The sequence below is a fragment of the Anoplophora glabripennis genome, unplaced genomic scaffold (genome assembly GCF_000390285.2).
Source record: "Anoplophora glabripennis isolate ALB-LARVAE unplaced genomic scaffold, Agla_2.0 scaffold426, whole genome shotgun sequence".
In the NCBI taxonomy this organism is placed as follows: domain Eukaryota; kingdom Metazoa; phylum Arthropoda; class Insecta; order Coleoptera; family Cerambycidae; genus Anoplophora; species Anoplophora glabripennis.
The window spans coordinates 385,859-408,342 of record NW_019416504.1 but is presented as its reverse complement, the minus strand read 5'-3'; the positions used below and the strand labels follow the sequence as shown (position 1 = coordinate 408,342).

The following is a 22,484-nucleotide window of genomic DNA, read 5'->3' as shown; positions in this document are numbered from 1 at the left end:
TTTTTTTTGGTACACCCTAGTACATAGGTATGTTTCACTGGAAGAGAAAGATAGTGCGCGTAGGTTTGTCTTCGAGAAAGTTTTTTAAGATTTGAAAAGTTTGCATTTTTATTTTGTTTTTAATTACTTCTCGTTTGTTTTAAACTATTAACATACAGGTAGTAACAACTTAATAAAATCTAATTTGAACGAGTTAATATATGGATAGAGGATAGAGGTTATAAAAGATAATAGTAGTAGGCACGTTTGAACTACTACTCCAGTTACCTTTCTATCATATAATAAATTCGAGAAATTTATAAGTACATAGGTATGTTTAACCAGACTGGAAGTTAAAGACAGTTCACGTAGATTTGTCTTGATGAAGGTTTGAAAGTTTTGAAACATTTATGTTTGTTTTTTTTTCATTAATTTTTAGCGTATTTTGAAATATTAATAAATACAGTAATAACATAATAAAATCTGATTTGAACAATAGAAATAATCTAAGAAAATACAGCTTTGACTAGTATCAGTTCAAACACACAACTGTGTAAAAGAAATGATTAGCTACACAGACTATTTTTTAATTGTGCGCTTATAAAGCTATGCCTCTGAATATATAGACTATAATTGAATTTTTTAGTGAATATTAAGATCTGTTCCCGTTTAAAAACACAAAGCATTGCAGTTAACACTGTACAAAGAATTGTCTTTTGAATACGTGAGGGTATGTCTTAACATTATCAGTATCTTTTTTATTTTATTTGGTTTTTTCCTCTTCGTCGCCCTTTGACCTGGCCACTGTAAGAAATATGTCTTCCAGAGAAGCTTCGCTGATGGAGTAGTCCTCTATCAGATGCGGGTTTCTCGTTTTAATCTGTTCTACTTCCTTGAACATCACACTCCATTTTTTACATTTGTCCCCGATGTACAAATGCAGCAAGCCCTGGAATGTGGCGAAAAGGCAGTTAAAAACAAAAACAGTGTTAGGTTACACAATTTTTAAATAAAATTTCAGCGAAATTTAAAAAAATAACTTACAGAATGTTCATCCTTCACAGTCCCATTATATTTTTTCGTAAAATAGTCCTTCAATTCCTCAATGTTGTTAAATTTATTATTTGCTATTAGAGCTCTCCTATCATTATATTGTGTAGTACTACAACTGCTACTTTGAAGAGGGTTCTCCTCGGCGGATAAATTCTTTTGATCATTATTTATTAATTTTAATTTAACGTTAAATCCGCCGTGATCCTTCTTCAATTCGCTTATGGTGCCTTCCTTCTCGAATCGGCCGTCTTTCATGATCTTCAAACTAAAATTTTTTTTTTACTCTATAGGTTACTCTATAGTCTATAGCAAGGGTCGGCAAGTAATTTTAGATGGTGTCCGGATACTTTTGAAAATTTTTAACGGGGTCCAGAAAAGAAATTCATATTTCTTACAAATTTTTTATTTTAATTTGGACTCAAATTTAATATGCTTACTAACCATTAAGAACTCAAAACACTCACACAAAATGATAAGGTTGGCACTCAAACGTAAAAAAAACATTTTTTAAATAATTTATGTAAGTAATTTACACCTTCAAAAAATATTTGGCGGTCCAGTATTTTACCTTCCACGGTCCGGACCTGGACCGCGGTCTGCCAGTTGCCGACCCCTGGTCTATAGGTTTATTAAAAATCAGAAAGGCTTGTTTTCCAACTTTTTAACTAAACCACAAAATGAAAATATCTTAAAAATATGAGAAGTGAAAAGTTCAAATTCAAAAGTTTTTAGAATGTTGCCTGTTCAGTGGCAATAAGCACGCCAGTGTTGTTAGATTCTTCCGCTAGACTAAAAGACGTAAATAAGACTAACAGTCGTAACAGTGTGAATTAAAAACTAACATAAAATTATGATTATGAAAACTAAATTACAAAAGTTATTTCAGTAAACACCTTAACATCCATTAAAATGTTGAGTTCCTAATTTGTTCGTTTGTTCCAACTCGAAAAACTCGGTAAAAATCGCTAACAGTTATGTCACTCCATTTACCAAATTTTTCACTTATGATGTCGCACGCAAAATAAAATTTCGAAACCAAAATAAGGAAAAAAAATTACAGTTGAAATTAACTAATTCCCACAATAAAATATATAAAAAAATATATATTCCATTCTTTATTTAAATCTATAGAAGATAGTACAGTCATTGAAGCTTTTCATCTCCGAATTCTTTGAAACTGAACCGATCGACTTGAAATTTGGCAGATAGTTAGAGAAAAGGTCAATGAACATTAGTGACATTGTGCCGATTGACGCTTCCACCCAGTTGGGGGTGGAAATTTTTTTTCAAAAATAACGCTGGAAATCGATAGAAAATCAAATTTTGAGCAAAAAATATTCGATGAATTTTTTCGAGAAATCGATAGTTTTTTAGTTATTCACTATTGAAAATTTGGAATTTTGAGTGAAAAAAAAACAAAGTATTTTTCGCGAATAACTCAAAAACTACGCATTTTATTAGAAAAAGTGTATAATGAACAAAAATGTAGCTTATAAACTTATAAATATGCAAAGAAAATCGTTTTTTAAAAAGTGTTGTACGTCCTATACAAAGCGAAATATGGTTAGTGGAAGGGGACTTGTTTTGGGGGGAATACTTGAATCGATGTAGGTATTCAACGTCAAATAATGGAAAAAGGATTAATTTTACGTGTATAACGCTCTAGAAGTTTTTTGTAGTACTCAAAAGAGACCTTCAAAATGAGCACACTTATAAAAGTTAATTAGAGCAAAATTGAAGGAGTTATCATCAAAAAAACAGATGGGTTGCTCATATTTTTTAAGGAAAAATGAGCAGTAAACGCTTTCCATCAGAATTAAAATTAATCGTAGACCCTTTACAATTAGTTTTGTTTTAGTGTTTTTTATACGATCCTGAAGGTTTAGAATGCGTATTTTTTTAATAATGTACGGTAAAAGTTGAAAACGTATTTTTCATTATTCAAAAAAAATTGCCTTATTTATATAATAACTCTGAAACTATGAAAGATAAGTAAAAATGATAGACAACAAAAATGTAGCTTTTTTTCAACAACTATTTTGCTTTTTTTTATTCCTATAGCATAAAAAATAAAGGAGATATCGCCGCTTGAAGTATCCATTTTAGTAAAAAAAACAACCTGTCTCGAGCCCTTCGATCCTTTCCCTTTAAAAAACTAAGGACTTAAAAGGTTTTATATGCAAACGATCTTACAGCTCTTGAAATTATCTTTAAAATGCTTTTTTGTAGGATACTATTGCTTCAAAATTAACCGAGTTATGTTTCAAAAACCAATGACATTTGTTCGGAGCAAAATAGGATTTCTCATTTTTATATATTATTTTATACAAGTAAAATAAGTAAAAAAAAATTAGTGTGATTATTTATACCTATGCAGGGCAGCAATTTTTTTTATGATTGATTAAGTACATTTAAAAATCGATTATAATAAAAATATTTTACATTTACATTAATATTGGTAAAAGGGTAGTTTATAAGAGTTGAAAATGGCAAAAGTAAAATATTCTTTCATAAACAATATAAGGGAATTATTATTTTAAATTATTGCACAATTATAGCATTCCAAGATTTTTTATCATTTTTTTAGCACAGGGGTGATTTATAAGGGTTGAAAAGTGTTATGAGATACAAATTCTTTCATAAGCAATGAGAGAATTTTTATTTTAAATAATTGCACCGTTAAAGCATTGCCAGCTTTTAAAAAGCAAATTTTTATCATTTTTGTCAATACAGGGGTGGTTTTTAGGGGTTGAAAGGGAAAAATTCTTTTATTAGCTATAAGGTAACTTTTATTTTAAATAATTGTACGATTTAATGATTACAAATCTTTAAAAATTAATTTGTTATCATTATTTTTTACATAGGGGCAGTGCTTAAGGGTTAAATAAAGGGTCGAAAGATGAAATATATCATAAAACATGTTCGAGAACATGGAACATTATGTAATCTTTGTGCTGGAACAAGATTTTTCTCAATAAAATGCTTAAAACTTGATTTTTTCAATTTTTTTCACTTAGGGGTAGTTTTTACCCCTAAAAAAACAAAAAGCGTCAATCGGGCTTATGTCACTTTTGAATTTGAACCTGAGATGAGCCTTATTCTAAATTTTCATGCAAATCCATGCAATTTTTTTTTTAACCATTGCAACGAACGAAGTTCTCTCGCTGTGATTAATACTTATGATTCGTTAAAATATGGAATTTTACTCATTAACCTACCTATTACATAATGCCTCACACTCCACCATACTGTGGGAAGTTAAAATAAAGGACAAATCTTTATTCTGTTTGAAGTTCCTTATCAAATTCCAAAAATTCCTGCGGCTTGAAGGATCCACGCCGCTCGTAGGCTCATCGAGCAACACGAATTTCGGGTAACCAATCAGAGCCACGGCTAAACTCAGTTTTCGTTTGTTGCCGCCACTGTAGTGGCCCGAGGGTATGTCGGCATATCGCTCCAGTTCTATTAACAGATAATTGAAAATATGTACCAGTAATACTAAAAAATTAGGTATTTAAATTTGATGGAACCAGTAAAAATCGTTTAAACATCGCAATCGAGAACTTACCAAACAGTTTTAAGAAACTATTAACAATTTCCGAATTATCTACACCACGTAGCTTTGCTATTAAGGTCAATATTTGCCTTCCAGTCAAGACGAAATTTAAAGAATCCATTTGGGGGCAGTAACCGAGGTGCTCTAAATACTGAAAGAAATAAAACAAATTACATGTAGAATTTTCAAGGTCAGTACTATTGCAAAAGTTTAAAACATCTTACAGTCATGTAATATCCGTCATGTTTATTGTATTTTATTATAGTTAGAATAATAGTTAGAAAAAATTAAATGGTGAAACCTTGTTCAAGTTTATGGGGGCTGAGGGTTTGTTTTCATATAAAATTTTTCAATTGAAACTTCCCCTAAAAAGTTACGGCGTCCTTTAGAAGAGGAAAGAAATCTTTTCAACTTTTCCAACTTTTCTCAAAAACACAACAATATCGATACCCACTTCTGTTTGTTTAAAAGACTACAACGTACTGAAATTAGTGGGTTTGACCCCTTCACAATATGAAATATTGCACAAACGACTCACCCACCTTATCCTGACTGATGGTTATCGGTTTCTTGCTCTTATTGCTGATAATTTGTACGGTGCCACTATCGGCGACCTCGTCGCGCGTGAGCATGCGGAACGTCGTGGTTTTACCGGCACCATTAACGCCCAGTATCCCCAAACATTCCTTCTCATTTAGCGTGAAACCAATGTTCTTAACGACCAGCTTCCCCCCGTATGTTTTGCGTAAATCCTTGGCTTCCAAAGAGTTGTAACCGTCATCGTACTCGGAATCGTTCAGGTCTTGGTAGTCGCCAACACCGTCGTGCCGTCCTTTGATATATTTATACCAAAAGTTACAGACCTGATATTGCACCCTGGAGATACACTTTTTAAAGAAGTACATGTCCAGTAAAATGTTCACGATTATATAAATTACGGCACTGTAGAGCATCAGGAGGATGTCTTCTTTTAGCAGCGGCAAATAACTCTCTTTTACTTTACATCCCATTGTAGAATCTTGAAAAATGTAAATTTTTAGATAAATGGCTTCCATATCATTGAAATTTGCGAACTGTTTTTTTTAATATCAAAAATTGTGATATCATAGACACAGATTAATAACTTATTTCTCATTTTTCCTTCCAACTTTTCATTGTATGATCTATTTATACTTTTTAAAACTAATATTTATGGCATGTAATGACAGAAGCGGAAATTTAAAACTCAATTTTTTTTTTGAAGAATGTAGCAAAAAAAATGGTAAAAAAATTGTCCACTGCGTATAAATATGTTCATTCCCTTTCAAAGTTATACCCTGCACAGATATATCTGAACTTACCTGGATTTTGATTTGTCAAGCACTGTTTATAAGCATTATAATTTTCCACGGCTTTTCCAGAAATGATAAATACGGAATGAACTAGACCTGCTTGTGGCAAGACAAGTATAAACAAGATTTTCAAACCATGTCCTAATTTCTCATTATATGTATCTCCTGATAGCATTAATAAATGAAAGGTAACGGCAAGAACAATTCCAAAAAGTACGCCTATTATCACGAATAGAGCAAAACCACCAGAAGCTGATTTTATTCTACCAAACAGGTACAGCAACGGTATATTGGCCGCTCCATATACGGTGAAAATGAAAAGGAGAATCACTGCAAGGAAAAGAATGAATTTATACCACAAAAATTTAATTATACAGGGTGTGGCGTGTATAATCTATAAAAATTAAACTACCTACAGCTTCCTGATGATATTTGTAATAGAAAACTCATATACGAAAAAGTTCTATCTTTGCGTTTTTTTTTTTTGTAAATTAAAGTTCATTTATTCAACGAAAATAAAGGCCGACCCTGTGTTATTTATTAAAAGGTTTGAAAATGTTTTTATGCGACCTGCGATGCAACCTTATAATTTAAGTCGGTGTAATTTAATAATTGTCAAAAAATTTGTGCAGTCAACTGATTTTGTATTTGTATTGAATTCATTATTCACTTAATTATTAAATATTAAGCATCGTCCACCGACCCATCAGTATTAAAAAGTGAAAGATTCCAGACAAAAGTTTTTATTTTGTAATTCCACCAATAGTGACAGTGTAATTTTTATAAAGAAGTAAAAAATAAGAATAATGTGCCGAGTACATTAAAAACGAGATTCTTACTTCATACTTTACTTAATTTTGTAGTTTGTGCACAAACTACTTTTACAATGAACCAAGAAAACAATGCATTTACTATTTCCGAATGTGTCGATATGGTGTTAGTGTATGGTGCAGCCCGAGGAAATGCGCTCGCGGCGACTAGGTTGTACGGACAGGACCATTCCAGATAAAATATTTTGATTCATAATTGAACTTTAATTTACGAAAAACAAAACGCATAACTTGAACTTTTTCGTACAAGACTTTTCTATTACAAATATCGTTAGGAAGATGTAGTTTAATTTTTATAGATTATACACGCCACACCCTGTATACAGAGTGCACGGTTTTATAGGTACAGAGGCCACTAATATAAAAATAAAAAAAACAATTAAGTTAAAATATGTTTTATATCAAATACATCCTAAAAGTGTATTTGGAAACTTACTTCCCCAAAATTACAGATCGCAAGCTTGCTACAATTTTGTTAGGTGCCAGTTTTAAAAAAATTTGTATTAATAATTTTTATTGTTTCAAAACATACTGACATACTGAAGTTATTCTACACGCCTTGGCTTAGCATAATACGTTTTTTTTTATTATTAAAAATCAAGAAGTAGATAAGAAAATAGCTAATTCAATTTTCACATAATTGACAGCAAAAAATTGTAGCCTTCTAAATATAGAACAGATAATCTAGTTTTCTTCAAATAATTTGAAAACTGTTTTTCTTAGAAACTTCAAATTTGGTACACATATTTTTTTATATAAGGGCAATGTAAATATAGAATTTGGTGAGAATACATATACAGGATATTCTCTTTCTAGTGCCTGTGCGCCACTGGCTATCCCGTAACTTTTTTGTATGTACGTCAATGACGACATTATATTGTTAAAAATGAGCACTATTTTAGAAGATTTTTTGCCTCTTACAAAATTTTGATATCGTTTATGGGTTTCGAGTAAAATTTGCATTTTTTACACATTAAATAATATAAAATCAGTTTAAGATAAATAGAACATTCTAGTACGAGGTGCCATATAACAGAGAAACAAATTCATAACAATAATTAAAAGGTTCTGTGTCAAGCTAGCTGTGATTTAATTTTAGCTTACTTTGTTTTTTATTGCAATTTATACTTTTGCTGAACAAACTGATATGTTAGTAGTTTTGGGTTATTGTAAAGGAAATTGTTGTGCTACTGTTCGAACATATGCTGAAAGATTTCCAAATCACAAAACATTTGCTAATGCGGAGAGATGCCTTCGGGAATCAGGACGTTTTTTACCTGTAACATTAAATCGTGGATAATGTATGGTCGGAATTATTCAGCTGGAGGAACAAATTTTGGAAAGGGTCAAAGAAATTCCTCAAGTAAATAAAACGCGTTTAGCGGCAGGGGTTGGCTTTCAAAAAGTTCCTTTAATAGAGTATTAAAAGACCAGTTATTACAGGTTACTGGTATTACAGGATACAGGTAGGTATTACAGGTTATTAAAGGTCTAACAGGTGGATAGGTAGAGGAAATAATGCCCCTTTAAAATGGCCGCCTCGATATCTGGACCTAAACCCTTGTAATTATTTCATTTGGGGAGCGTTAAGGACCACAGCTTAAAATAACTTTTCAGTAAATACATAAAACGAATATGGGAAAGAATACAACATGAAATTAATGTTATGAGAGGGAATGCACAATTATTGGATAATTTCTAATTTTCGAAGAACTAATGTTTGCGTTTAAGAACAAGGAGGTAATTTTGAGCATTTACTATAATATTATTTTAACGTGATTACAAATATCAGTTTATTTAAAATGTTAATGTTAATTTCTTACATTATTAGTTGATATTGTTTATTTAAAATATTAGTGTGGATTTTTATTTTATTGATTGATAATACCAAAAATGTGGTTATTTTTTTTTAATGTGACGTTTTTTCATTATTATTCCTTGCTTTGAGGCTGCTGCTAAATTATTTTTTATAAATCGGAATTTTTGCCTATATTTAATGTATAAAAAATGCGAATTTTACTCAAAATCCATAGCAAGCCACCAAAAAAATCTTCTAAAATAGTGCTTATTTTTAAAAATATAAATTCTGTCGTCATTGGCATACACACAAAAAAGTTACGGGATAGCCAGTAGCGCACAGGCGCTAGAAATGGAACATCCTGTATATGTATTCTCTCCAAATTCTATATTTACCTTGCCCTTATATAAAAAAATAAGTGTACCAAATTTGAAGTTTCTAAGAAAAATAGTTTTCAAATTATTTGAAAAAAATAGGTTATCTATTCTATATCTAGAAGGCTGTATCTCAGTAGGCGTGCACTTTTGTATATAGGTAAGTTAGGCTAAATAGTTTTATTTTCATCCAAGGAACCTGTGGTCAAGCATTGTCCATCCTTTTCAGGGACACCCTGTATATGCAACTTTAAGTATGTATTTAATAAAAATTATTTGAAGTTCATTTGTTTTTCACTTACTACGTTAACGTCGTCTACCCCCCTAAAATTGATACATTCTGTACAATTTCATAGATGGAAACTGCTTAATAATTGTAACTAATAATCTAAATTAATCTAAACTAATTGATTTCATTTGTAAAGAAAGTCAGACAATTTTTTGCTACTTTGCGTTAATAATTTTTTCTATTCCCTTCAGACATTTTGTAAAAATATTCTTAATCTTCACCCCATTTTATCAAGTTACTTTGATTGGATTCTAGCGAATCCTTAATTCCTTTCGCAAAATTATTCTAAATAAAAGTTTTATCGACTTACAGAATTCAGTTCCGCCTATGTAAGATGCCATGAAGAAGGCAATCATCGCTATCACCAAACAAATAATCAGGTACAACACAAAATCGACCAAGTAATTGATCAGCCAGTAAGAGTAAGGCCTCACGCCGCACATGTACTGCACTTGGGTGAATTTCGTAGATAGCTCCATGTGGGGAAATACTATAAAGCTTCCGATGATCAGGAGAAACCCGATGGGCATTAACACGGACCAAAGCAGCGCAACTGTATAAATGGAAAAGTCTGGGGTCCTCGTATAGGTATCGATTAAGGGCCAATTACTAGTCGTAATAGAATATTCGCTTCCTAGGTACACCTTCGCTAGTGCGTTCGTGATTAGATTCAGAGATATCGGAGCGCTGTGGATGGCTATGCTATTATACAGGGCAGTGGCTTGAATATCCTTTCCTGAATGAAATTCTGCGCCGACTACTAGGTGCTCTTTGTAGTACGCTATGTTTTCTATGCCCTTGTTTACGATTTCTGTGAAAAGAGGTTAAACAAATTTAATGTTGGTTATTTCTATGGGTACAAATACCTAACAACTGCTTGGGTATGTCTGCACGATACGGAAAACGAAACGGAATTGAAGCCATGAATTTATTTACAACCAATTAAATAGCAAGTTGCTTTTCGGTTCAACTCTAAAAATGACGGTAATTTCATATCGTGTGGATGCGTTATTAGGTATTCTGTTCTATTATCACATTTTATTGAATTATTTTATAAATAACTCTTTATAGCTAAAAAAAAATACGCCGAGTTCATTTCGTAGAATCGACAAATACAACAGTCACGTCACAGTCTTTCTTCCCAAACCACGCGCGTCAATGTGTCGAGCGTAGCAAGCATTTTACGTGGCCCAACAAAATTAGGTTTACTGTAAAAATGGGGGTCAATCATTGCGGACTATTTTTTATATTGAAGTAAAAGTAAATTTCAGACCTTAATATTAATAAATGAGGTCGTAGCGATTTTTTGGGTAAAAAAAATTCTTGTCTCCTGTTGGCCGTAGGACATTTTTTTACATTCGTGAAAAAATGTCAAATGGCAATAATGCCATTCTGATTAATTTTCAGCAATAAGAAAGAGATCTACATTTTTTGACCTAAAAAAAGAAGTCAAAGTTTTGATAGATTTTTTGTATATTTTTAATTATTTTGCAAAATGCGCACAATTTGTACAGGAAAGTACAACTCTTAGAAAAAATTTTAAGCCCAAGATGGGTCACGCATGGGCATTACTGTATGATTTGTTGAAACAAAAGAATGTCTTTTTTTTCGAAAAACTAAATTTTTGCAAAAACTCAAATATTTTACAATTTTACAAAAATATACTTATTCTACTTGCCAAGGACATATTCCGAAAGTTTCGTAAAAAAAATCTTTTTTCGTTTTAAAGATAAAAATGCGATATTTATGCCGTTTTTTTGCAATAACTAATACATTTGTTTATCGATTGATATCGGGCTGGACTCTAAATTTTTGTTATGAAAAATTCTACAACTTTTGTCTACAACATTTTTTTCTAAAATGTTTAGCTTTTTCTTTAAATGAAAAAATAAACAATTCGATAAACAAAGAAATTTAAATAAAAAATTTAGTTAAATTTGGAACGAATACACTGAATATGAATTTTTCGAGACAAAATGTCCGAATCTGGTTCGGGCAGAGGCAGTACAGCATTGCGGGTCATGAAGGCTTGCAAAAAATGTTATAAAATTTTCAGGGTCTTATTTAAAAAAATGAAGTTGATGGTGGGTTTGGAGAGACGTAACGTTACATATAAAAATTGATTATGCCATTCGATAGAGGGCAAAAACTGGCCATGAGAAAGTGTTCTTCCTTCACCTCAAATAAGGCTGAAATTAAACAAAAACGGATTTTCAAAATTTCGGGTTTTTTTCAAATATTTCGAGAACTAATCATGTTAGCCTTGATTTTTTAGAGGCATAATGTTGGTCCCCTGATTACGCAACTTTGCCCCCATTTAAGCTACTTTGTACCACTTACCGTTTCCGAGATCCCTGTAGTGAGAAGCGAATTTGTAACAGCCTGTATATTTTGACCCAAAAGAAGAAGTAAAAGTTTCGGTAGACTTTTTGCATATTTCCAATCATTTTGCAATACACGCACAATTTGCACAGGAAAATACAACGTTTAGAGAAATTTTTAAGCCCAAGATATATGGGTCACGTAAGGCATTACTGTGTAACACATTGAAATTTGAAAAAAATGTCTTTTTTTCGAAAAACTCAATTTTTGCAAAAAATATAAGAATATTTTGCAATTTTATAAAAATGCACTTATTCTACTTGCAAAGGACTACATATTTTGAAAGTTTCGTAAAAAAATCTTATTTTGTTTTAAAGATGTAGTTTTTAAAAAAATGCGATTTTTTGCCGTTTTTTTTGCAATAACTAATACATTTGTTACACAATTGACATTGGGCTGGGCTCGAAATTTTTGTTATGAAAATTTATTTTGTCTGAAATATTTTTTTCTAAAATGTTTTTTAAATGAAAAAAAATTGTTTTTTGCGAACTTTGGACCATATTGAAAATGAAACCATAACATTCAGTTGGGATAAAGTAGTTCCTTCAATTCTACAGATTTTTTCCTAATTTTTACGTGTCTTTGTTTACTGAACTAAATTCTGGCACATAAAAATCTAATTTGATTGGACTAGTAAGAAAAACACCTCTCCTATATCAAACTTATCACAGGGGGCTGGTATTCCAAAACATTCAGTTTAATTAACCATTTCCGCACAACTACAGACCCCCGATCATATTCACAAGAATATTGTTAAAATTAATTTGTTACTGTTAGTGTTACTGAATGCCCAATGCATTACTTTATACCTGTCACTGTTTCCCAGTAGGTACAAAGCAATACTTTGTGTTAGTAGGCATTGAGCACCATTTAATAATAATAATAATAATAATAATAATTTATTTTCCTCAGAGACATAATATGTATAGGAATAGTCAAATAAAACTTACAAACTAAGACAAAGTAGGTAAAAATTCCAATATGGAATAAAAACATTTTTCCATTAAAAGCTGCTTTAAAGCTTTCTTAAACAAATATTCACTTTTCAGCAATTTTAATTGGTTAGGTAACTTATTAAATAGCCTAGGACCTAAACAGTCGGGAGAGTTGGACGTTATTCTTATTCTAGCAAATGGAACATGTAAATTCATATTTTGTCTCGTATTATGTTTGAGGAGTGCATCATTTAAAACAAATTTACTTTTATTTTTGAAAACATATATGCAGGTCTCAAATATGAACAAACATGGTAAAGGTAAAATTTTAAAATTTTTAAAAATATCCTTACACGAATAATGACTGGGAACTCCTACCATATATCTTAATAATCTCTTCTGTGCTATAAAAACTTGTGTAGAAAATGTAGAATTTCCCCAAAAACAGAGACCATACCTGAGACGAGATGCAACTTGTGCATGATATAAGCAAAGAAGTTGTTCAATATTTAATATCGGCCTTAAATTGCGAAACAAATAAGTAAGAGAGGAAATCTTATTAGTTAATAACTTACAGTGTATTTTCCAATTCAGATTTTTGTCTATGTTCAGCCCTAAAAATTTTATTACCTCAACATCAGTAGTTAAGTCATCATTTCCTAAGGTAAAACCTAACATATCACAATATTTCTGCGAGCTATGGAATCTTATAATATTGGTTTTATTAGTATTAAAATACAAATTATTCTCGGAGAACCATTTTGTTAGATCTTTTAATAAGATATTACAATTTGTCTCCAAATCCTTATCGTTTGTGTTCGATGTAATTAAAGATGTGTCATCCGCATACATGGTAAAATTTGTGCTTGGTGAGATAGCATGTAAATCATTGACATATATTAAAAACAGCACCGGTCCTAGAATCGAACCTTGCGGTACACCCATCTTTACAGGATACTGCACCGAACAAATGTTTTCTACTGAGACATATTGAGTTCTGTTCTCCACGAAAGTTTGCAACCAATTAAGAGGCAAGCCTCTAATACCACAAGAAAAAAGCTTATATTTCAGCCTCTGATGGTCGACACAATCGAATGCCTTACTTAGATCGCAGAAGATTCCAACCGGACATTCGCCAAGCTCTATGAAATTATAAACCTTTTCCAAAAAAGCATGGATTGCTGTGCCTGTAGACATACCACTACGAAACCCGTGTTGGTTCTTGGTTAAAATATTAAATTTATCCAAAAAAGGCATTAGTCGTTCCAAAAAACAATATTCAAATACTTTTGAAAATGTGGCAGGACCTGTTACAGGTCTGTAATTATTCATATTATTTGTATCGCCACTTTTATAAATAGGTACAACCCTCCCAGTTTTCAGAGAGTCTGGAAATGCGCCACACACGAAGGATAAGTTAACGAGATACGTAATTGGATCTATAATACAATCAATAACTCTTTTTATTAGAAAAGTTGGTATATCATCAGAACCTGATGATTTTTTGTTTTTTAATTTTCTTTTCAGTAAAGTCAGAATTTCAGTCGGAGTAAATGGATGTAAATACATACTGCAACGATTTTTTGTATAAATATTATTAATATTCAAATTGTCTGCCCTATTAGGTATAAGGTCAACTACTCTCTGAGGGGCGCTTATAAAAAAGTCATTGAACAATGAAGCCACTATCGCAGGTTCAATATAAGAAATTCCATCCACAGTTAACTGGATACTATTATGCGTTTTATTTTTATTACTTAATTCTGACATTACTTTCCATGCAGACCGCGTCTGATTATCTGATAACATTATTTTATTCTGATAATAAACTTTTTTAGTTTGTTCAACCAACTGCTGGTGTTTAATTTTTTCTTTTTTATATGTAGGGATTAACTCGGGAAAATTCTTTCGTAGGTTGTAAATATTTTTTAACTTTACACTAGACAATCGAACCTTATCATCTACCCATTTTTTATCATATGCTGCATTATAATATTTACGATACGGAAAATAAATGTTAAAATAATACAAAAACACGTTATTAAAATAGGTAAATGCGGCATTAATATGTGTATAACTATAAAGTTCGTGCCAACTTTCACTGGAAATGGCTGTCATAAATTCTATTATATTTGTCTCACTAAAATTTCTTTTAAAAAATGAATCATTCCTTGCAACCTTTTTTAATTCTCTCATACCTAAATCACAAAGCACTGTTCTATGATCCGATATTATATTATCAAATACACAACAAGGTCCCTTAAATTTAAAATTTATAAAAATATGGTCTATCGTACTCAGGTTGGTCCCCGTCACTCGTGTAGGCCATTTTACAAGACCAACCAAATTAAAACATTCTAATAAATTACATAATAAAATAAATTCCTTTGAGTTACCAAAGGAGTCCATATTAAAATCACCCGATAAAATAATTCGAGTATCGTTTTTACTTACTACATTTAGTACATCAGACAATCTGTCAAAAAACAATTTTACATTGCCTGAAGGCGATCTGTAACAATTTAACAAAACAGTTTTGGTATTGTTGTACCTCCAATATAAAGCACATATTTCAAAATCTTTTTCTACACAATAATTATGAAGGTCTATGAGTGCAACATCAATATTATTTTTAACAAAAATTGCAACTCCCCCACCATTATGAATAGATCTGCAAAAATAACTAGCCAACTTAAATCCACTGATGTGTAAAGCATGTACAGATTCCGAACTTCCCCAAATTTCAGTGAAACAAAGAAATGATAAGTTTGCATAATCACTTATATCTACATAGAGATCGTCAATTTTATTTACATTTAAACTCTGAGCATTTAACAACAAAATTTCAGGCTCAAAACTCACATTACGTCTTCCTTTCTCCTCTTGCGCATCACAAAAAACCGTTGAATACAAGCCCCCTTTGGCATTTAAAATAACATACTTTATAGGATATATTTCACCCGACACTCAATACAGATTCTTGTATGAGATTTATACCTTTCTGAACATCGTCAACTTCCACAGCTCTTCCATCGTTAGCTTCAACCAAGGAACGGAAGGCCCTTTTCATTCTATCGATTAATTGGTTGTGCTTTGTACCATTGTAGAAGACGGTAGTGTGTTTGTAAGTACTTAATTGTAACTTCAATAACGGACTATCCCCCTCAGAGTCAGTATTAGTACCATCGCATAAGTAGATAGTTAATACGATAATGATTAATGCTAAAATTGCCTGAAAGATGAAATAAATAATAAATAAAAAACAAAATAAACTACGATGTGATACTTACGGGTATAAGATATGACCAGACTTTCTTTCTATAAAACTGTAGCTTTTTTAATATCAGTGCATTAGTTCTCATTACACACAGTCTGATGCTGCTAGCAGTCGTATTAATTTCATCTGGAACTGGTGAAAATATCAGTGCACTTACGTATGACTATTAAAGAAATAGAAATTGGTTTTTAAGTTGTTTTATGAGTATGGTGGTTGATATATCTCAGGAAATGTGTTTTCTTAAAAACAACTAGAGATGATTAAATCCTGAAAATGATGCTACATTTTGCTCAAATGTATGCTCAAAATTTGTAAATAATTGTGTTCTGTGAGCTATACAGTGTGGACCATTTTGGTGATGCATGTATGGACATCTTGCAAACTATGAGAGATAGGAAAATGGTTAAACGGAGAAGTATTAGACAGTTCTGCTACTAACTTAATGGCGTTTGCAGATCGGTCCTAGCTCTTCAGGTTTTTGAGTTATTTTGAAAAAAGTGAATGTGGCGTTTTCGAAAATCGTCTGTAACTTTTTTATTTAGAGGAATTTTTTAAATCTGAAAACACTTTCTCAGCAAGTTTTTTTCAAGGAATTTTATTATATATTTCGATTTTCATTGCAACGTTTCGGTTGCGAGAAACCATCATCATTTTTATTTTTCCTTACAGGCGCCATATTGAATTTTAAGTCGTGCAAACAGAGTATTTTTTTGGCCTTTTAATGATATAATATAGTAGTAGTAGTAAAGGGGCGGCCTCAGCCTGGCAATTAGGCCACAAGTGGGCCCTTTTTGCCTACCCCGCCGTCCCATCACCTGACCACTCTCTGCCTCTGACCCTCCTCGAACCTACCCGACGCCCTAATGAACGCCAGGATTTTGGTCCATGGAAGGTCTCTCACCTCAACCCCTTGCAGCTCTTCAGCACCAAAGACTTTATGTCTTATTCTCCCAAAGGCTGCACACTGTCCCAGAAGGTGGACAGGGGTGTCCTCCCCTTCGCCACATTTCGGGCATAGAGGGTCCTCCTCAATTCCTATTAAGCTTAAATGCCTCCTAAGTCTGCAGTGGCCTGTCAGAACCCCCACCATTTGGTTTAGGGCTCTTCGACTGAGGCTCAGCAGCCATCTTGTCTTGGATTTGCTAGGTCCATGTATAAAACTATGGGCCTGCCTGCATCCTCTATTTCTCCTCCAATCCAGACCTAAAGTTTGATAGGCCCACTTATTGAGGGCCCCATTAATGCTGCCTCGTGTGATACCTAAGATTGGTTCAGGTCCCTGTCCAGGTCCCCTGGACCCAAGACGAGCTAATTGATCCGCCCTCTCGTTACCAGGGATGCCCCTATGGCCTGGGACCCAAACCAACTCTACTTCTTTTCGTCTGGCCAAAGACTCTAGAGCGTCTCCACATTCTTGGACAAGGGCAGACCTAGTCCTCGGGGAGCTAACCGCTCTGAGCGCGGCCTGACTGTCGGAGCAGATAAAAATCTTCTCCTCTGCACAATTCCTTACCTCCTCCTTGCTTGCTACCATCAAAATAGCAAAAACCTCAGCCTGGAAGACTGTAGCATACATACCCAGTGAAAAGCTTTCCTGGATGCCGCTGCCTTCCAGATAAATTCCTGCTCCTGAAAACTCGTCTTCTACCCGAGATCCATCAGTATAGCACACTAGGGATCCCGGGGAGAACATATCACCTTCCTGCTTCCACTGCTCTCTCGAGGGGAAAGTGGTGACATACTTCCTTCCTAACCTAAGCCGGTCCTCTGCTTCCGTAACCCTCATGGCGGATATTGGGATGTCCCTCTCCGCCCTGAGGGCCACGGAAGCATGACCCTCAGTGCGTCCTTTAGCTCTCCAACCACCGGCGTCCCTTATCCTAAGGTATGCCGCCATCGCCTCCCTCATAATCCATGTAGGAAGGGTCGGCAGCCCCAGAAGGACCTCTAACGCGGCAGTTGGGGTCGTCCTCATTGCCCCTGTAATACCTAAGCAGGCAAGTCTCTGGATTCTCACCAACTTCCTGGCTACCGTCACCCGGTCCACACACGGCCACCAGACCAAGGCCCCATACTGTAGCCTCGGCCTAACCACCGCCGTGTACACCCAGTGAAGCACCTTTGGATTGAGTCCCCAGTTTTTGCCAACTACCTTCCTTAACTGCCAGAGGGTTGCCACTGATTTCCGGGTAATCCTCTCAACCTGTGGCCCCCACGACAGTTTGCTGTCCAAGATTACCCCCAAGTATTTGACTTCCCTGACCAAAGTCAGGGGCCTCCCATACATGGTTGGAGCCCTGAAATCACCTATCTTCCTTCTCCTTGTAAATAGGATCATCTCAGTCTTCTTTGAGTTGACTGAGAGCCCCATCTCCTCGCACCACCTCTCTATGATCCTACAGGCTCCCTGCATTCTGTCGCATACCACATCCAAAAACCGGCCCGCGACTAGAACCACGCCATCATCGGCGTAAGCCTGGGCATCACTATATCCCTCCGAGGTTAGGCGTTCCAGGAGACCGTCCATTACTAGGCACCATAGAAGCGGGGAGAGGCAGCTGCCTTGAGGGCATCCCCCTCCCACTCCCAGGTCCCTGCGACAGTCCCCCATGACTGCACTAACCTTCCTTTCCTTGATGATATAATATAAGTAAGAAAACATTTCAAAAACAACCTCAAAAGTCAATATTTTAAAGATTATTTATTATTTATTATATAAGGAAATTAACTGGAAATTTTGGAAGAAAGAGCTCGACGAGTATTTGCAAATATTTATAGGAATACCAATCAGCGACAAATAATATTTTACAAAGGTGCCTTTCTATTACCTAATATTGTTGGTGATATTGGATTGCTGTTGAAATAATCTATTATTGGATTGTCCCAGTTATCATCTCTTTCATAGTTCTTGGCACGTAGCTTTCCAAAACTTCCAAATATTCTCAAATTTGTAAGAAATTTTGAAAAATGCATTTCATTGGGTGGTTGTCTTTCGGAATATCTTCCAATATAACTGTTTAAAGCCACAGATGCTTTTTTATTATTTTTAATAAAGCACTTCAACATATCACGTTTTTCTTCATTGGATACTGGAATAACGCAAAGCGTAATTTTTTCACTCAATGCCATGACATTAATGATAAGCTTTTACAAAAATATGCGATGTTGCCAAAAATATCAAAATATTGATTTTTGAGGTTGTTTTTGAAATTTTTTCTTAATTGTATTATATCGATTTGCTCAGATTAAATTTCAAAATGGCACCCATAAGAAAAAAGAAAGTTGATGATGGTTTCTCATAACCGAAATGTCGCAATGAAAATCTAAATATACAGTGAAATTCCTCGAAAAAACTTGCTGTGAAAAAGTGTTTTTAGATTTTAATAATTCCTCTAAATAAAAAAGTTTTATGACACTAAAAGTGTATAGTTCAGTTCATTTTGAAGAGAAATGATCAAATATACACTTTTCTAACTTGATCTGTTTTTAGAGACAGTAACCTTAAATAGTTGTTCCAAGAAAAAAAAGAAATTTTTTATCATTTTCAGAATTTAATTATAATTAGGTGTTTTCAAGAAAAACATCTTTTCCAAGACACCCTGTATGTATTAAAACAAGGGAAAAAAAGGGAAATGATCAATTTTGACATAATCAACTATTTTAATTTAATCACATGCTTATAAAATAAATAAACGAAAAACAAAAATTTTCAACTTTAACAATAATAAAAATGTGGCAGTTGCAAACATAAATTAATTTGTTGGATTGAATTTAGTTTAATTTACCTGGAATATCCAGTAGTGCTGCAAAAGACAATGACAATAGTAACTTCATTACACTTTAAATAAAATGTATTCTTGTAGACGCTTGTACTTTTTTAATCAAGTGTAAATAAGATTAAAATTATTTCTATATGTATATTATTCGATATTAATTTAAAAAAGTTTGACGTATTAACACTTGTAAAGAATTCAAACGGAATGTCGAATGAAGTAGGAAAAGAAACAAATCATAAATACCTTGTATGTCCGCTGCAGGGATATTATTAGTGTCGGTGTCACTTTTCAATTTAACCCTGAAACAAAATCTTGTTTCAAAATCCTTCATCACTATTAATAAACAACATTCCTTACTTCAAAAACACGTCCTCCAAAGTGGTTACCGTAACGGATATATTCTCAATTTGTAATACCTCTTTGTTGTCTTCCAGGAACGTTAGCAAATCAGCGATTCTTGAGTTATCTTCCAGCGGCAACAGAAACACCATATTATTTCCGTTGGATTCCTTCAATTCGGCAGAATCTATGTGTTTAATAACATCGTTCTCGATAATGCTCCTTTCCTTCGTAGTGGCGCTGTCCTTGACAATCAGAGATAAGTGGTAACCGGTATCTGATTGAGAAAATTTCCTTTTAATTCAAACACTTATAGACACTAACGTATAAAAAGCTTTACCGAATGTTTTTTTTAAGTACAGCGGTGTTCCGTAACATTGCAGCCTGCCGTTGGCCATGATGGCGATCCAATCTCCGAGAGCGTCCGCCTCCTCCATAAAATGGGTGGTGATTAAGATCGTTTTCTCACCCCTCCAAGCTAATAGCAAGTCCCATAGCTCCCGTCTCGATTCCGGATCCATGCCGGAAGTGGGCTCGTCCAGTATCAGGATCTAAAAAAAAAATAAGTGAAAATAAAAACATTCCTGAAGTATACAGGCTGTTACAAATTCGCTTCTCACTACAGGGATCTCAGAAATGGTAAGAGGTACAAAGAAATCTAAATAAAAAATTTAGATAAATTTGGAACGGATACACTGAAGATGAATTTTTCGAGACAAAACGTCTGAATCTGGTTCGGGCTGAGGCAGTACAATATTGAGGATCATGAAGGCTTGCAAAAAATGTAATAAAATTTCTAGGGTCGTATTTAAAATAATGAAGTTGATGATGGTCCTGGAGAGACAAAACGTTACATACAAAAATTGATTATGCCATTCGATAGAGGGCAAAAAGTGGCCACAAGAAAGTGCTGTTCTTTTTTCAATATCACCTCAAACAAGGCTGAAATGAAACAAAAACGGATTTCCAAAATTTCGTTTTTTTTTCAAATATTTCAAAAATTAATCACGTTAGCCTTGATTTTTTAGAGGCATAACGTTGGTCCCCTGATTACACTCCCCATTTAAGCTACTTCGTACCTCTTACCGTTTCCAAGATCCCTGTAGTGAGAAGCGAATTTGTAACAACCTGTATAGGTAACTATTATGTTATGTATGTTACATGTGTCAATAGTTTATTTTTTTCAAATTCCATCATAAAAACTTTATTCCTTTTTTTAGTAATTTTCGTACCCCGCCGCTGGAGAAGCTAGCCAAGCGTTTCAGTCGCAGCGAATGCACAATTCCACACCATTTGCCGCAAGTTATTTTTGATGATTGAATGTTTGCCACACAAACGGTACTTAACAAATAACCTAGCAAAAGACTCAAGCAGTAATCAATAATGATAAATGAAATGCACACAAATAAATAACCTGTTGATTGTCACAGTTAGATGCGGAACAACAACTGATCCTTCGTCACCATTGACCCGCACTATCTCCCTTTACATGCACTGTAGGTTGCCTACAATTCGTGTAGTTGTAATACATGAATATTACAGTGGCGGGGTACACAAGTATTAAAGTGCATTTTAAAAAACTAACTATAACTCGACTATTTATTTCATTAAAAAAAAAGAAAGATTCGTATTCAGGGGAACAGTTACCTTCTAAAAAACTTAAAGTTCCACCCTGTATATATTATTTTAGTATTATTTCTTATTTAATAGATAAGTAAAAATTTTTGAAATCACTGACTGCAAATTTAATTTCAGGCTTGCACATTTTTTTTTACCTCAGATCCTCCGATGATGGCCATCCCCAGGCACAGCTTCCTCTTCATCCCTCCGGAGAGCGTGCAGGCCATGGCATCCTTTTTGTCAGACAAGTGTAACTTTTTCAACAGTTGCATCATTTCTATTTCAGCTTCTTCCGCCGTTTTGCCCTTTAACTAAAATAAAAACTATATTCTACAAAATATTAGTCACTGAAATTATCATCAGAAACATTTTTATTACAGTACTGTCCCACCTTTGCGAAAAACAGTAAGTGTTCACCAACCGTTAAGTCGGTAAACAGAAGATTGTGCTGAGGGCACAAGCCGAGGGACTTTCTTATTTCGTCCATGTTGTTCCTTATGTTTTTACCATTCATTTTTATGCTCCCCGATGTCATGTGTAGCATTCCTAAACATATAGAATGTCGATATATTTATAGTTGAATGTTAGCCTCTCCCTTACGAACCTGTAATTATAGACATTGTAGTGGACTTTCCTGCCCCATTATGGCCAAGAAGTACTGTTATTTGGTTTTTGTAAATATTTAAAGACAAATTATTGACGGCCAATTTGGGACCATAGCGTTTCACCAAATCTTGAATTTCTATACCTTTAATTAGGCCTCTACCTTCCTCCATGTAGTCCAAGCAGAGTGGTTCCGTTCCCTGTTGTCCTTCAACGGCGGCTGGTCGTTTTATCAACTACAAATTCCGTTACACTCAAAACACAATAATTATTAATCCTATGATGTAATATTATTTTTAATTGAGATATTACTCTTTACTTATATAGTGTGTTAGAAGTTTG

General features: G+C 33.7%; 1 protein-coding gene across 1 annotated transcript in view; it reads right to left on the bottom strand.

The window, feature by feature from the left end:
* Positions 1–396: 396 nt before the first annotated feature.
* The window catches only part of LOC108913341, a 55,855-nt gene continuing 33,767 nt past the window's right edge, over positions 397–22,484 (bottom strand). The window contains exons 30-45 of the mRNA XM_018718881.2: positions 22,144–22,378; positions 21,931–22,085; positions 21,695–21,850; positions 20,260–20,470; positions 19,938–20,196; positions 19,824–19,879; positions 19,590–19,607; positions 15,818–15,936; positions 15,525–15,759; positions 9,521–10,021; positions 5,929–6,249; positions 5,131–5,606; positions 4,601–4,739; positions 4,251–4,494; positions 1,024–1,297; positions 397–928 (exon numbers count right to left, since the gene is read on the bottom strand). Coding sequence (XP_018574397.2) covers positions 743–928; positions 1,024–1,297; positions 4,251–4,494; positions 4,601–4,739; positions 5,131–5,606; positions 5,929–6,249; positions 9,521–10,021; positions 15,525–15,759; positions 15,818–15,936; positions 19,590–19,607; positions 19,824–19,879; positions 19,938–20,196; positions 20,260–20,470; positions 21,695–21,850; positions 21,931–22,085; positions 22,144–22,378 — 3,585 coding nt within the window. The 3' untranslated portion in view covers positions 397–742. The remainder of the gene's footprint in view (positions 929–1,023; positions 1,298–4,250; positions 4,495–4,600; positions 4,740–5,130; positions 5,607–5,928; positions 6,250–9,520; positions 10,022–15,524; positions 15,760–15,817; positions 15,937–19,589; positions 19,608–19,823; positions 19,880–19,937; positions 20,197–20,259; positions 20,471–21,694; positions 21,851–21,930; positions 22,086–22,143; positions 22,379–22,484) is intronic.